Source organism: Sinocyclocheilus grahami, unplaced genomic scaffold (assembly GCF_001515645.1).
Source record: "Sinocyclocheilus grahami isolate Dianchi unplaced genomic scaffold, SAMN03320097.WGS_v1.1 scaffold149.1, whole genome shotgun sequence".
Taxonomy (NCBI): Eukaryota; Metazoa; Chordata; class Actinopteri; order Cypriniformes; family Cyprinidae; genus Sinocyclocheilus; species Sinocyclocheilus grahami.
In genome coordinates, this window is record NW_015505328.1 from 2,614,029 (window position 1) to 2,631,042 (window position 17,014).

Below are 17,014 nucleotides of genomic sequence, written 5' to 3' on the forward strand. Positions count from 1 at the left end.
TCCCTCCGTGTGGTTCTGGGATTTTTGCTCACAGTTCTTGTGATCATTTTGACCCCACGGGGTGAGATCTTGCGTGGAGCCCCAGATCGAGGGAGATTATCAGTGGTCTTGTATGTCTTCCATTTTCTAATAATTGCTCCCACAGTTGATTTCTTCACACCAAGCTGCTTACCTATTGCAGATTCAGTCTTCCCATCCTGGTGCAGGTCTACAATTTTGTTTCTGGTGTCCTTTGACAGCTCTTTGGTCTTGGCCATGGTGGAGTTTGGAGTGTGACTGTTTGAGGTTGTGGACAGGTGTCTTTTATACTGATAACGAGTTCAAACAGATGCCATTAATACAGGTAACGAGTGGAGGACAGAGGAGCCTCTTAAAGAAGAAGTTACAGGTCTGTGAGAGCTAGAAATCTTGCTTGTTTGTAGGTGACCAAATACTTATTTTACCGAGGAATTTACCAATTAATTCTTTAAAAATCCTACAATGTGATTTTCTGGATTTTTTTTCTCATTTTGTCTCTCATAGTTGAGGTATACCTATGATGAAAATTACAGGCCTCTCTCATCTTTTTAAGTGGGAGAACTTGCACAATTGGTGGCTGACTAAATACTTTTTTGCCCCACTGTATATATCATACAATCAACAAAAACTATCAATGTATGAATTAATCTCACTGAAACTGTCAATGGTTTCTTTTCCAAGCATCATTTTATTATATTCATACTTACAGACAATAATAAAAGTGAAATCATGCCATAAATTCTGTGTCTTGCCTTGCCTGCACGAAGACACAGTCTTCACTCCTATTGGTTGCTGCTTGCAAAAGTCGATATACATAGTCTACATAAAGTCTACATAAAGCTCTCTTGCATAAAGTAAAAAATCTGCTGCACTGGACATGCCCACATCCTGTCACCATTGGTCATGAGGCCGGATATCGCCAGCTCTCCACTGAAATAAATTGGAACATGTCACTTTGTCGCTGACAGTGTGAAGGAGGCTTTGTGCTCACCAAAACTGCATTTATTTGATCAAAAACAGTAAAAATACAGGGATATTGTGAAATATGACAACAATTTAAAAATGTTTTCTATCTTAATATATTTTAAAATATAATTTATTCCTGTGATAGGAAAGCTGATTTTTCAGCAGCAATTACCCCAGTCAACAGTGTCACATGATCCTTCAGAAAAATATAATTGAAATAGAAAGTGGCTTGGACATTATTACTCTATTTGATGCAGTGGATTAAAAGTTCAACTTGTTTCTGCTACAAGCACACATGCACACAAGTGTTACCTGCAGCAGATGGCCCTGATGGGCAGTTATTAAAACTCAACCTTAATCACTTTTCACTGTTGTCATCTTGTCTTCATTACTATGCTCAGTCCCACTTTATATTAGGTGGCCTTAACTACTATGTACTTACATTTAAATTAATCATTTGATACAATGCATTTATTGTGTACATACATATTTTACATTGTACTTATATTTAAAAAAAATACCTGCATGTAATTACATCTGTAATTAATTTCTGTAATTGCATTATTTATTCACTGTTGACCCATCCCTTATACCTTAAACCTACCCATACCACCAGACCTGTCCCTAACCTTTTGCAATTCAATATGCACATAATAAGTACATTGTACTTCTTTTTTTATGTAAGTACATAGTAGTTAATATTATTATAAAATAATATAATCCTATTCTCCTTTCTCTTCCACTCCTCTGCTCTCCATCTCACCCCTCTCTTGGACTGTGTTTAAATGCCTTTGGCTGCACAGTATATAGGTCACTCTCTCGTGCAGCACGGTCAGATTGGCCTACTTTTAGCAAAGAAGGGTGACATCATTGTGTTCAAAGCCCCATGTTAACACTGTTCATTTTATTGTACTCCAGCGTGTATGTGCAACAGTGTATTCAACCGATATTTAAACCATCAGATCTTAAACTAAGACTCTAAGAAGTGTGTTTACATGCAAGTGTCACCTGTGCTTGCAAAGTCGTCTGTTTTCAGTCTTAAGCACGTGCATCCTCTTGGAGAAAAAGACTACAACCATGAAGAGGAGGAGCAACATGATGGCAGCTCCGCCCACTGCAATACACATCACTTGGAAATCTGAAATGACCGACTCGCACCTGGAGCCCTTATTCCAGATATACTCCTGAATGTTACACCTACAAACAACAAAGATAGGGGTGTTAGAAAAGAGTCAGCTGAGCAACATTCAAAACTAGAATATATAATAATTAACTTCTGTGATCATTTAATGACAGATGTTGTATAAGCAGGATTTGGGACAATGCGGTCTATATGAACACAGAAGGAAATATTTCGGAAATAACCAAAGAACTTTCAAATGCAAAAGAAATTGAATGGCAATGAAACAGATTAGGAACTTTCAGATTATGAATTTTTCATTGATCAGGAGACATAAGTACTATTATGGCTTACAGATTTCTCCTAAAATTCATTAAAAGTCACGTATGCAAAATTCATTTTAAAATCTTGGGTTTAAGTACAATTTTAAAATCTTGAATTAGTTTGGAATAAAATCTGAGAATAGTTTGTAACTATAGAGAGAAACCTCATTTAATATTTTTCCTAGCTGTAAGGGAAAATATTGGCAACAGAAACAATGAATGTTGTATTAAAAATAAGTCTAAAGGGGAGTTTGTGGTTTTACCGTGTGTGATATTTTCCAGACATTCAAACAAACTGGCCATTACAAACACATCTGTGCGAAGATGAAAGAAAGTGAGAAACACTATATTGTGTTGTACAGTATAAGTGTGTTGTGTGGCCTTTTGACCCATTTATCATTACTATGAATCTGCAAGGTTACAGCAGAGCTTACAGCTGCATGACTGGACAGATGGCCCTGTCAAGGACGTGCATGTGCTCCTCTATTAGTGCCGGTCCCACAGAGAATAAAGCACCTGAGCTGTGCACAGTTCACAACTTCTAAAAATAGATTTACAAATTCTCTCATTTACCAGTGTTGTCAGTGAGGTGCTCGATATCTTATTGAAGGTGCTGGATCTATTATTTTTCTATTATGTAATGTATTTTAGCCCATATGGTTCGTTGATTGAGACACAGGTAAATTACAGCTGTGCTGATATTGCTTTTATATAACAGTTTAATAAACAAGAAGTTACTTCTGAGTAACTTTTATTTTAGACAAAATATTGCACGTTACATTTTTGTTGGTGGAGCAAAAACAATAGATTCAAATGAAGCCAAAGCAAATACCATTAAACTAACAGACATGCCATATGATGCTGGGCAAGCACAAAGCACAAATATATACATAGGGCCCTATTTTAAGGATCTAAAGCGCACGACGCAGGTGCACTCAGCGCGTGTCCGAATCCACTTTTGCTAGTTTAACGAGGGGAAAACGGTCGGCGCGCCCGGGCGCATGGTCTAAACGGGTTGTCCCTATTCTCTTAATGAGTAATGGGTGTTTTTTGGGCGTAACGTGCAATAAACCAATCAGAGTCTCATCTCCCATCCCCTTTAAAAGCCAGTTGCGCTCGCGCCATGGCGGGTTCGCTATTTACATGGCGGAATGTAATTTTTCATATTTACAAATGTTTGTGTGCTGCTGCGAGTCCCTGTGTGTGTAATAAGCAAAGTGTACAACAGTTTCAGGTGCCAACAATGCGCCTGAACACACCTCTTTTTTAGACCAGCATGTGCATTTGCTATTTAAATGCATTTGCTATTTAAGCAACGTGGGGCAGGACGGGAAAATTAGAACTGCGTCGGGCTGAAACTAGCAAAAACACTTTCGCCACGCCTTGCGCCGCGTTGAAATGGGTGTATGATAGGGCCCTTACACTCTGCAGCCTATGGGTACATTTTGTAGTGAGTGAAAGGCCAATCAATAGCTCACATGCAGGAAATCATTGCTCAGTGTGCATGTAGGCCAAGTTTACTATTCGGCCTAAAAAGATCAATTTGAAACTTAGTTTTATGGTCTGTTACTAACTACCCATCCATTTAGTGTAAACCATTGGCTGCGCTACACAGACTGAAGAAAATGCACCCATTGACCCCCCCCCAAACCTTACGTTCATCTGTTAGTTCACTCTTTACATGCCCTACAAATGAAAACCTTGACTTTTCTAATAGCATTGACCCCGTTAATGTAGACAGCACCCTGTCATGCCTTCTCTCAGTGATCGACAAGTTAGCCCTGCGGTGTGTGCCACACACCAAAATCCAGTGCCTGACTGAAAGTTACTTTTACATTCAGTAATGGAGCTGGACTGAATGGGGTTTTGCTTTTTTATTATTAAAAAAATAAATTTCACAAAAAAGGACAAATAAAAAAAAAAATAGATCAGTAAATTATTTCATATAATTAAATTATAATTTAATTACATTTTTTCCTTAGTCTATATTGTTATTATAATAAATAAATAAATAGGTAAAATAGATTGTTGTTCTTAAAATAAATAAAAATATTTGACTATAGCAAGATCACAAAGTCAAACTATTCTTTCTGGGATAATGAGCACTGATCAATTATAATAAGGCAGGAAAGAAATAGTTCATGCTGATTTCATTCTGACTTTAAAGATGTGGATAAGGGTGTTGCAGTATCCAGTGTAGAGTCAGTTGTCATCTGCTCAAATACACAGCTTAACACATCACATCATCTAGCTTTGAGGCTTCACTACACACAAATAAGATTCTCAGAACCCCACGATTATGGTCCAAAGCACCACCTTGAGGCAGGGTCTTTAGCTCTTAAACTGAAACACACACATTCACAGATCTGGGCTCTGACCCAAATCTCTTTGAGCAAATGTTTAATAAGGTTCTGCACTGGCCTCTGAGCAGAGTTGTGGCAGTAGTGGATGCTGGTTTAGTAGTGATATGATGCCAAGCCATGATGACAGGCTTGGAGTATGGAACTGAAATTATAGCAGCTGTTTGTGAGTCAAATGCTAAACATTCTTTTTGAATTTGTCTGTGCATGTTTTTTTTACTCTCATGGATTTTGTTACCATTATACGACTGATAGACTGCAATGGCTGGAGTTAAAAATCTCCGTTTGTGTTCTACTGAAGAAACAAAGTCACCTACATCATGGATGCCCTGGGGGTAAGCAGATAAACATCAAATTTTCATTTTTGGGTGAACTATCCCTTTAACATGGACACAGGAATTCAACCCATCATCTTTCTTAAAGCAATCTTCTGATTATTACCATGTGTCAAACTGAATAAATGTCTGAAAAACAAAACAAAGAAACTGAATGTGTATGTTAATCTCCATTACTGAAATTAGCTACAAATGTGAAAGGCATTTACAGTTCTTTGGTGTTTTGTAAAAGAATTTGTAATTAATAATGGTTTATGTACAGTATATAGCCTCATATTTCTTACATTTTATATTCTAAAGCTGCTTCACAAATAATTTATGGTCTCATCACTTCTGCCACTTTTGACAATGTCCAATTCTTGTAAGTTTTTAATTCAGTCTGATTCGCTCCTATATGGAGAGCAGTCTCCAAAAAAAAGTAAAACAAGAAATACAGCCACAGTTGTGATATAAATGTCACATTTATGAGAAACGTTAGAATTTTTGTATGTTAAACATGTTCATGGTTCTGGCATTGCGTGCTGGATAACTATTAGGAACTTAAAATTCTGCCTAATAATAATAAGGTAAGCCTTTCAAGGCTTCCAAGGCTTTTGAAGGCACCAGGCAAGTGTTACTGAAGGACACTGATGAAAAAAAACTGGGTCGTTCTGTTTTACTCAACTGCACAACACATACTGGATCAAGCATAGTTAAGGCAACAGCTAATGATCATTGATATTTCTAGCAGATAGAGGGAAAATAATCAATTGAGTAAGTGCACTGTTGGCATAGTTTTGTAACCAAACATTTCTACAGCAAGACATTTTCATGTTTTTGCAGCAGCAACTAACACAATGGCTGAAGAACTTAAACAATGATTTATATATTCTATATCTTATTTGTTTTACATATGGTAGAGTCTTGTTACATTAGCCATTTAAATAAAGGCCAAAAAGTTCAGATAAACCCTATGGCAACTGCCTGCCGCACAGTGTAAAATAGCGTGCATGACCTGGTTAGCATGAGCTTGGTCCAGTTTCAAGATCATCGAGGGTAAGCCGTTTACTACTCCCAAGAGATGTCTTCAACTGAGACTCAATCCCTCTTCAATCCCAACATTTAATGTAAATCATAATCCCGCACCATGAACAGATGCAAGAACATGACTGAAGGATTGAGTTACATCTTCAAACTCATTATGAACGTTTGATCAGATGCCACTGATGCTTTCCGCATTGCTTACACATGATAAAAAACAGCCCAAACAAGTATGATGACACCTTTCACAAACCAATTTAAATATTAAGATGAAAAGTGTAATCTATTAAATGTTACATATTAAGTATATGTACTGTATTACTTGTGTTCTTCCATTAATTTGTCTTGTTTTGTGTGTTTTTTGTGTTGGCTAAGCAGGCCAATTAGAGACAAACACTCTCCATTGTTCCATTAAATACACATGACTAATTAAAACTGACCCCATAGGCGGAAATGCCGGGGGGGTCGGGGGGACAGGACCCCCCTATCTGAGGGTTGTCCCCCCTAAAAATATGATAAAAAAAAACGCTGTGCATTGTAGATAACAATGTTTTATACTTTAATCAATTGTAAGTAGTAAAACAACACAAACGGGGCAAAAATGCATTTTAAGTTTAGAAACATTTTGAGTCTCCCCCTCCCTTGCCTCACTTTGGTCCAAATGCCTGCTTTCATCTTAAGTTGCGATTTTCTAGGCCGATATGGGTAGGAACTGTACTCTCATTCCGGCGTAATAATCAAGGAACTTTGCTGGGTAATATCATTGCGCCTGCTGCACCCATGGTACGGCAGCAAAGTTCCTTGATTATTACGCTGGAATGAGAGTATAGTTCCTAGCCATATCGGCCTAGAAAATCGCAACTTTTCATTTTCCGTCGGTCTTAGTACACAATGTAACTATAGAAGAGTCAAGTTTTAAATAGGAAAAATATAGAAACTCTTTGGTCATTTTTGAGCGAGATGCTAACGGTCTAATCAGATTCTGATCTATGATCTAAGCTAAGCTACAGCTAAAAGTGCTACTGCCAGACCCGGAGATCGGCTGAATGGATTCGAAAATGGTAAAACTCAACTGTTTAACTCTAGGGGAGTTGGAAAATGAGCCTATTTTCAAAAATAGTGGAGTGTTCCTTTAAAGCTGCAGATGACATAACTACGGTGCATGCTTATAAAAACAGAACATTGTTTTGCGTTGTTGAGGATGCTTATATACTTATTACAGTTATCATTCTTGGTGTGAATGGGCCTTAACACATGTATGCGTGCGACTTACCGGCAAAAAGCTCCAATACCATCAACCACATAGCACTGTCCTCCATTGAAGCAGTAACTGGGGAAGATGTCGCATGACGAGATACATGTGCCATTATAATGCACAAATCCATAGAGACAACCAGAGTTGAGCACATCTGATGCTCCAGGTGAAGTTTCTCCAGATCCATCATCAGAGGTGATAACTCTAGTGTTGGAGGGAACTGCGCTGGCTATGAGAGGAACATTTTCATCTTCCATGTCAGGTGGCGTTGGTTGGCTTTCCTCTAGGTAAACTTCAGTGGGTGAATAGTCAGGTGACAGATAATCATAAAAATCAGAAAGGGTCCAGGAAGTTGGATCTCCACCCTGGAGCTCCTGAAACCAAGCAGGAGGATCAAGCACATGCTGTTGGTGAGAAGGATTGTAAAAATTCACCGTGATAACTTCTTCTGGTTGGGAAGAGGTGGACTCAGGAGCAGGACTCATGACAGGATCTAACAACGTCCCATCTGCTTGTAGTCTCTCACTCTTCCAGCGTGGGGCGCTGTCCTCGATTCTCTCCTCGCTAAAATCCAGCTGGGACAGGCCACGTGTCCGGGGTTCAGCCAGCGTGGGCAGCCGGGCACCCATGCCATCTATCAGATCAATGAGGCGTTCCCTTTCGGCTGAATCAACAGTACTGGTTGAGGTTTCTCCACCGCTGCCTGACTCTTCTCCAGCTCGTGGTTTTCGAGAGTGAATTTGGGCCTGGGCAATAGGTGTGACTTCACCAGGAAGTGCAGACTTAAGCCCCACCCCATTCAGGTCTGAGGAATTAGTGCCAGTAGAATTGGAGATAAATGAACTGCCTGGAAAACAAACAAATAATAATAAAAGTTAGTCACAAACTCTTTTATTTATTTATTTCTCTGTATAAGAACACCTTCACAAGCACTCACTGCTATACTGCAAACTCAGCAATTCATGCAGAGAGAGAACAAAAGACATAATATGTACTCTGTATCACACACACCCAGACAAATCTGCTTAATTATACACTGCTGTGCGCGAGGCCCCAGATTTCTTTCCAAAGCGGCTTGTGGTTGCTGGATTAGCAGCTCTGATTTACTAATGTACCCCCCTGAGCCCGGGCTAGGATTGGGATTCAGATTAGGATTAAGGGCTGTAGGTTGAGACTTGCATTGGTCAGTCTGGATGGGTAAGCTTTAATGCACAAAGATAAACACACAATGGGGAATTCCTCTTTAGCACTGGAAAATCTCACTGACCTAACTGATTATCTTTTACTGATACTGTAAACCAATCTAATGCAATCTACCTCAAATATGAACGCATGTGGAAATATCCTTTTTATTTCAATCCCTGATTGTCTAATATTATTTCATGAAATATATACACTACTGTTCAAAACGTTGGGTCAGTATTCAATAAGATTTAAAAGAAGTCTCTAAAAGAAGGCTGCATTTATTTGATCAGAAATAAAGTAAAAACAGTAATATTGTAAATATGATTAATATTCAAATAAAACTGCCTTCCATTTTAATATATATTTTTTAAATATACGTTATTCCATTGTTGCAAAGCTGAATTTTCTATTTTGAACTTCCATTTAAAATAGACATCTTTTAATACCAATAAAAAAAATCTGAACGGTAGTGCATTTAAAACAGTAACACAAGTATATATATATAAAGCGTTTGTGCCCAATTGGCAAATAAAGCCCACTTCAATTCTGCTTGAGCACTTAAATTAAAACTGTAACAAAAAGCAGATCTGAGGAACATTTACAGTCAATTTTTCTAGATTGTCTTTCAGCAATCTACTTTAAGTATTTGACTGACAGTGTGAAATTCTGTTTCCATGGGCATTCTTGGTTTAATTCCTCTTTATTGTAAATTAATTCCAAGTCACACATCAACGCCTAACAGACACTCACTCACACACACAGTTGCCAAGAAGCAATGTAAAGGAGCTGCCATTTTGGAACATCTCAAAAGCCATATAAAACAGAGACCCTTCTGTCCTCTCCACTTGATTCACTTCCTCTCTTTCTCCCATTCATTTATTCACACAATCCCCCCTGAGAGGGTAACGGAGATGGCAGTGGGTGCATAAATTATTTCTCACATACTCCATGTGATGTTCAAGTATTCTATTAAATTCTTATCTAGTTTAATTTCAAAGCAACAGTTGGCTCCTTTTACTTTTATTTTGAAATATTTAAGAGCTAAATGCTACACTGGACTGATGAGAATAAAACACAGTCACCCCAGAGCCCCAGAGCAAGAGAGACTAGAGGAAAACAGTTGTTTTGATTTGCATAACTCCTTGCGAAGGGGTCAGCTGACAGAAAAGAGAGGTTGGGGGAAAGTCTCATTGAAAGAAAAATACCACAAAACACATGCTATAATGGAGTGAAGATGAGAAAATGTGACAGTGAGAGTGTGTTTGTCCTTCCGCCTATTTGAAGACCAGTGCCAAAGCCTTTCAGAAGGATTTCTGTCGCCTTTCTGTTTAGTAAGCAAGTCAAGACTGCAAGAGAGAGGGGGATAGTGAGAAAAAAGGGGGGTAAGACGATCGAGAGTGAGAAAGAAATAGGGAAGAGAAGTATTTTCTCATGACCTCACCAGTGAGACATTTAAATTTGTAAGAGTGTGTGAAAGTATGGCGTCATTCATTCTCTCACTGTGCTCATGGCCTCTATTTACAATCAATACCACATAAAATCTGAATCAAATCAGAATACAAATAAATGATGATCAAGGAAGACCAACCTAAACATCCAACTTCAGTGCGATAGTACTGTAAAGCAACACTGTACTGTTGAATATCTTAATATTCTCTCTTCACCTTCATTAAAAAAACAGCACACGTTCTTCCTCTGTCTCTGGTTGACATTATTTGCTTATGTAACACTCTTGAGGGGAGAAAAAAGACCATGTTGCAGAGCATGGAAAACTGCAAATGTCAACTCTTCCTCTCATCCCTCGTACTATCTTTCTCTCCCTCGATCTCTGATGACCCAAACAAACCTGTAATCTGAAGGAGTATTTGAGGTTACATGTCAAGATGCTCCATTAAAATGTCCATGTACAAAGAACAAAAGAAAATATTTAGAAGAATGTTTGTCTGTAAAATACTATATATTTTTATATATATAGTATGTTATAAAGTCTATAACAACACTATATTTGAGTGCATAAAAGGCATTTTAATATATATTGTTTTGTGTTTAACAGAAGATTTCTAGGTGAACAACTTCTTTTCACTTAATCTTCAAGCTGTGTTAAACAGAGCTGATTAGTCCATTCTTATTGGTAGTTAAAACGGTAATTAAATTAGCCAAAGTATTTAAAGTCAGCACAAAAAGACAAATCATCGATTTTCAAAACACATGTTATTGATCTTTTTGTGAGCAATTAATCCATCACAGTTTCAATTTACTGTTTTATTTTTTTTACCTCATACATTTTAATGTCTTAAATTAATTTTCACCAGACTTCAGAAATGACTTCGGTCTGGTGATGTATGCAGGACTTCTCCAATCATTTAGTCTCCTTAAAGGGACAGTTCACCCAAAAATGAAAATTCTGTCATTAATTACTCACCCTCATGTAATTCCAAACCTGTAAGACCTTCGCTCATCTTCGGAACACAAATTAAGATATTTTTGATTAAATCTGAGAGCTAAAGAGAAGAAATTGTTGAATAAAGTCGTTATTCTTGTTTTCTTTGTGCACAAAAGTATTCTCGTAGCTTCATAAAATTAAGGTTGAACCACTATTGTCACATGGACTATTTTAACGATGTCCTTACTACCGTTCTGGGCCTTGAATGTGGTAGCTCCGTTGCTGCCTATGCAGGGTCAGAAAGCTCTCGATTTCATCAAAAATATTCTGAAGATGAACGAAGTTCTTACGGTTTTGGAATGACATGTGGGTGAGTAATTAATGACAGAATTTTCGTTTTTGGGTGAACTATCCCTTTAAACCTTTCTTACAATTGGCTGCAAGCTTGCAATCAGATCTGCCTCCATCCAATCAACAACCAATGGATAAAAATCCTGATCTATATTTTTGATAATCCATTTTGGATGTACATCACCATACAGAAGAAAGGATCTGTCACTTTTTCCATTTCAATGCAACTTTAAAATGCAAGGGGCAGAGACTGTGCAGAACTTTGTGAATGACGGGCGTTCCGATTTCTGTGGGCGCAGATGCCATGTAGGCCTGCCGATTTCTGCTACTATGCAGCCAATGCTCTTTATGTAATAGACAACTTAACATTTAACTCACCTCACCTTAATTTCAAATCTGATGACTTGGTATCCTAAAGGCAAGTGTCATTCTATGCTCTGCTGAATAAAATCCACATTGGCACCAATGTGTTTAGTTATAAATAGTACTGTGATGCTGCTTGGCAGGGGAGCTGGCATGGACGTCCTTGGCATCAGGGTTGGGGTGTAGGTTCACAGCAGTATCAGTTCAAAGCCGAACAGACATATAGAGATGCCAGAGCTGGTGAATTAACAGTGCCAACTCCATGCCCCACCCCAACCTGTGCTACTGTTGTACAGCATGACCCATTAATAGTTATGCCACCTAAATTAAATATTTGGGCCAAAAACTGCACTCAATGTGTTGAGAATGTATCAGATAAATGAAATGTTACTTTGGGCACATGCATGAGCCAGTAATGAGCATTTGAGCAGATTACAGAAGATCAGTTAAAAAAATTCCAGTTCACTCTAATCTCGATTTAAGAGGGAAAGCCAATTGTTTGTTTCACCATTCATAAACAGTATGGTTTTAAGATTTATTGTAACATTTTTTTTATTAATGATATTCAAAGAATGCAAAAGTTAAAGAATGATAACTAGATCTAAATCTATGAGTCCACACCACAACTATAATGACAACAACGTTGAAAACACTTTCAGAGTCAGTCAGAATTCACCTGACTTTAAAGAGCTTGAGCATTTAAAGCATCAGATGACATATGCAGCGCACGTTTATTCAATTCAATTCAAGTTGATTTGTACAGCGCTTTTCACGATACAAATCTTTTCAAAGCAACTTTACAGCAAATTAGGTTTCTACAATATTTAGTGGTAGCTTATCAGTGGTGACTGTCAGTTAATGTACATATGGCAGAAATGTACAGAAAAATCAATTAAAGACAATCAAACAGACGATAAACACTATTAACAGCAATTATTATATGATGCAATCAAACTTATAGCAAAATTTGGTAGTTCTGTATGTTGTTTCAGGGTTGGCATCATCTGAGGTCGTTTATAATACGTTATCATCTGTTGGTGGGGATGCCAATTTCATACTGATCATTTTTTACACCTTTTTTACACAACCTTTACTGATTAAGCATTAAGATTAATTAATAAATAGCTTTTAATAAATTATAATTTTAGATATTCACATTAACATTGTAAATAATTTATAATTTACAAAAATAATCATTTTAAATTGTATTAAACTATAAAATTATAAAATATACATGTAAAACAAATATAGAATCCCTTTCATGTGGATTTTAATGACTGATTTTCAAATAATGCTTGCAGAGACAAAAACATTCTAATTAATATTGATGTATGCAAGCAGTCATATGTGGATTTCTCGAAATCATAATTTTGTCTTAATCAGGTAAATGCTTTTGCATTACTGGTTTATAATCAGAATGTCCAAATTCCAATTGATGCAAGAATATTTTAGTGCATGTACACAATGTGTGTGCACAGCATCAAGTGTTTGAAAGAGATTGGTCTCCATGTGTGTCTAGAAACATCATTGAGTTTAACAAGTACAAAACTGGATCAACAGCAACATGATTAATTCACCTGTAATGTTTTATTACACAGACGCTGACAACCAGCAAGTATCCAACAGGTTGTGTAGTTCCATAAGTTTCCAACAGTGTAGGCAGCTCTAGTGTCAGCGTCTCACTGGGAGCTCCATACGGGCAGGCTAGGCGAGCGCTAACACTAGCTCGTTGACGCTAATGCTCATTGACAGTCTCTGCTGTTATGAGACCGCAGTGGCAGATGGCTCTCTTGTGCCATGCATGGAAAGGATCTAAGCAAGTTTAGCGAGAAAGTGCCCTAAAGAAATGATCTGAGGCTGGTTTTAGACATTTTAAAATAAAGATCAATACAGACATTGTTCAAAGACTAAATCTGTGCATGTTTTTGTGAATGCATCCTGCTTGTCGCTTTTTATTTCTCTCTCTTGCTCTCCTAAGGTTGGGGATGTGAGTGCTAGGTCTTGGCAAAAACAACAAAGAAGAGTAACAGCCTTTTGTCACAGCATGCCCACAAATTTCAGCTAGGCACTAGCAATGCATGTTCAATTATTGTAATGATTGTCCCTAGTTTAACATAACAACAAAAGAAACACCAGATATAAGTAAAAGAGGGAATAATAGCAACTGGCAACAATACACAACACATTTCAGCTGAATGAATAGCTATGAAAAGTGGTCTGACTGAATTCTCTGAGTTGACTTTAATATAAAATGATGTGACATCTCTAAAAGGATAATGACATTCAATAGGGATATTGAGGGTAGTATTTTATTTATAGAATTTGTGGATTGTAAAAAGTGGCACCTTTGACAAGTGGTCGGCGGTAATGGGTTTAAAAAAAAAAGAAGAAATTTAGATTAAGATGACATCTTTTTGTTTGGAATAATGTGCACTGATTAATCGTTCACTTTATGCAAGAAGAGCCGCTGGAACAATGTATACAAAAAAGTCAATTTTGACTGTGTTGACTGATGTAGTCAACGATATTTTAGCTGATATTTGTCCACTTACCAGTGTCAGCCAATATGTTTTTTTTTTTTTCTCTGCAGCCAATGTTTCGGAAGAAACTTTTATTTCGACAGTGCCAAGAATGCCAGCACCTTAGTGCAGATGTGGATGTAACGTATAAATTCTTGATTTCAAACTATGCTATGCTATATCTAGTTGGCCACCATCATATTCATGTTATGTCACGGTTTGTTGTATGTAAAATTAACCTCTCCTGGTCTTTATTTGTAAAAAAAAAAAAGAAAAAAGATTCCAGCCGAGCACAAACTTGTTACTAAATGCCACTGTTGGTTACAGTGTTTACTTCCTTTTTTTAAATTAATGTTTTAACTATTTTATTTGTGAGAAATACTGTAACAGTATTACAGAATCAAGTTGAAAAAAATTAATCTGTAAAATAAACAGATTTACACTTAAGCAAGTTTAAATTTGTTTAATATTGATCAATTTTACAATTAATTATTTTATTATTAAATATGCAGTGTCTTTGCAGCATACAGTATTATGCATGTTATTTTTAAATACAATCGTGTAATATCATACTTATCGGCCACCTCAATATCGGCATCAACCATCAAGAAAATCCATATCGGCCGACCACTACTTTAAAGCCCACCTTCTGCAGTCTATGACTAATCAATACTCTCAATAATCGTTTACCAGGAAGTGTGTTAATCAATAATTCCAGCAACATGTCAGAGCAACTACACCATTTACGTTCCCACCCCCACAAACAAAAACACGAGCACTGGATTTGTTAATTGTTAATGATTTTAAAAAGCAAAATAAAAGCTATTTATTTGTTATCATTGCTTAGGTCAGTTTTCTCAGCAGAGCCTGCTTGCTTAACGTCCTGTGTTGATGAAAGATGCATGTCACTGAAGAGTCAGTGACGCGATAACACATAGACTTTGGGAAGTCTGCCAAGAGGTCAGAGGTTCAGCTAAGTGCAAACGTTTAAAGCAAATGATAATTTCCTGCTTTACTCAATTATTAGTTAGGCCAAGGCAACAGTAGTGTGATGCAGGTCAACCACGCTGTTGACCTAGTCTTCAGGTGCTGTTGCTCAGCAACATTTTTTTTTAAAGGACCATAATTTTGTCAGTGGAAAAATGGTCACCCTCTTATTCCATAAATATGTGAATTATTTGGTAAACTTAAACTTAGATTTAAAAATGAAGCATCAAATACAGCTGAAAAAGTCATGAGCATTTTTTTGCAAGCCAAAAGTAAGTTTTCTATTATCCAGTCTAAAATACATAGCCTAATACATGTTTTACACAAAGTATAAAATCGAGTAAATTATTTGGTTCATGATCAGCCATGAATTACTACATACATTTTTAAAAGACATTTAAATATTTATTAAAAAATATACCAATAAGGTGAAGAAAAAAAGGCTGTGTGTAAAACATTTGATCTAAAACGTCCATACTTCTGAAATTGAAACGACTCGAGCTTCCTCAAGTAATTGTGCTAACGATTTATTACATAACTTAAAGTTCATTCACATGTAAACACCCATTAATCGCTAGATCCGATAGTGAATCTATTAAGTTTTATTACATTTTTGTAACAATTTATACCCTAAAAAGCTCCAACAGGTCACAGAAAAAACTACGACGGTCTCTGTTAAATGCAGGAAAGGCAGGCATTTAGAAAGCTTGTATAATAATACTCACCACCATTAACACACAAAGGAGCGATGTGAAGGAGCAGGACGCTGGACAGCACCACTGCTGGAACCAACATGCGCCTGGAGTTCATCACGACACAAACTGTCTTCCAAAACACTTCAAACGAACCAGGTGGATCTTCTATTCAAGATATAGTCATACGGGAGAAATTTGAGAGAATCCGAGCTATAATCCTGGACATAAATCTCCTTAGATTGAATGCGTTACGAAGCGCGCTGCTTCATGCCAACTTCGGATGGTGTCTTCAGGTGTTATTCCTCTTTGGTCGAGATTCAGGCCACCCTTTAGCGTCGCTAGGGACCCGTCATCTCTTATCCAACTCCCAACAAGATGCCAAGACAGTTAAATGTGTCTCGTTAGTAATGAGAGCCAGTTATCAGGCGTCCACTGAGGAAGCGGAGAGTTTCGGTGCCACAGACTACAGTAGGCTAATTCCAGCGGACTCCGCCAGCGCGAGTTTTATTTGCCAGTCGAACTCACGGTTGATGTGAAGTCATCTGCGCATGCGCCTCCTTACCGACACAATTTCTGTCATATGTGATAGAATCACTGAAAAAGTCAATCAGCTGAGGAGTAAATATTTAACATTTACGGTCCCTAAATGCACTTAAATATAAAATATTGACATAGAAATTGTTTCATAATAAAAAATGTATCTGAGCTCTTTGAATTAAGGTACAAAACTGATGCAAGCGGGTCCCACGAACAAAGCGTCTGAAATTGGGTCACCCATAGACGCCAGTCCAAACATCCGCAAACACTGTGTAGAGGGCAGGGACACTCCAGAACTCGTTTTTCTAAAATCAGTGCGATCTGTGGAAATTATCCTTGGTCAAAGGGGAAATTTGTATTATTTAACCAGTATTATGTAGAATTATAAATTGTATTTATGAATATGTAGAATTAGGTTTTATTTTAATATTTATGGTTTGCATATTAAGTTTGAATAATTCTGTAATTTTCTTTTAGTTTTATTATAGTATAAGTAAAATGATAGCATTTATCAATATTTTAAAATAGCTTTTAATTTATATTTTCAGTTGTGACGTTAGGTTTTAGTAATTTTGTGCGGATGGAAAATGACTTTAT

General features: G+C 37.1%; 1 protein-coding gene across 4 annotated transcripts in view; it reads right to left on the minus strand.

The window, feature by feature from the left end:
• The window catches only part of LOC107591995 (chondroitin sulfate proteoglycan 5-like), a 24,582-nt gene extending 8,114 nt beyond the window's left edge, over nucleotides 1-16,468 (minus strand). For 2 of the 4 annotated variants that reach the window (XM_016281319.1, XM_016281320.1), the window contains exons 1-3: nucleotides 15,911-16,466; nucleotides 7,416-8,244; nucleotides 1,993-2,181 (exon numbers count right to left, since the gene is read on the minus strand). In XM_016281319.1, the coding sequence (XP_016136805.1) occupies nucleotides 1,993-2,181; nucleotides 7,416-8,244; nucleotides 15,911-15,995 (1,103 nt within the window). In that variant the 5' untranslated portion in view covers nucleotides 15,996-16,466. Of the gene's footprint in view, nucleotides 1-1,992; nucleotides 2,182-7,415; nucleotides 8,245-15,910 lie in introns of all 4 variants that reach the window. The other 2 variants (XM_016281317.1, XM_016281318.1) reach the window with 2 other exon arrangements.
• Nucleotides 16,469-17,014: the final 546 nt, after the last annotated feature.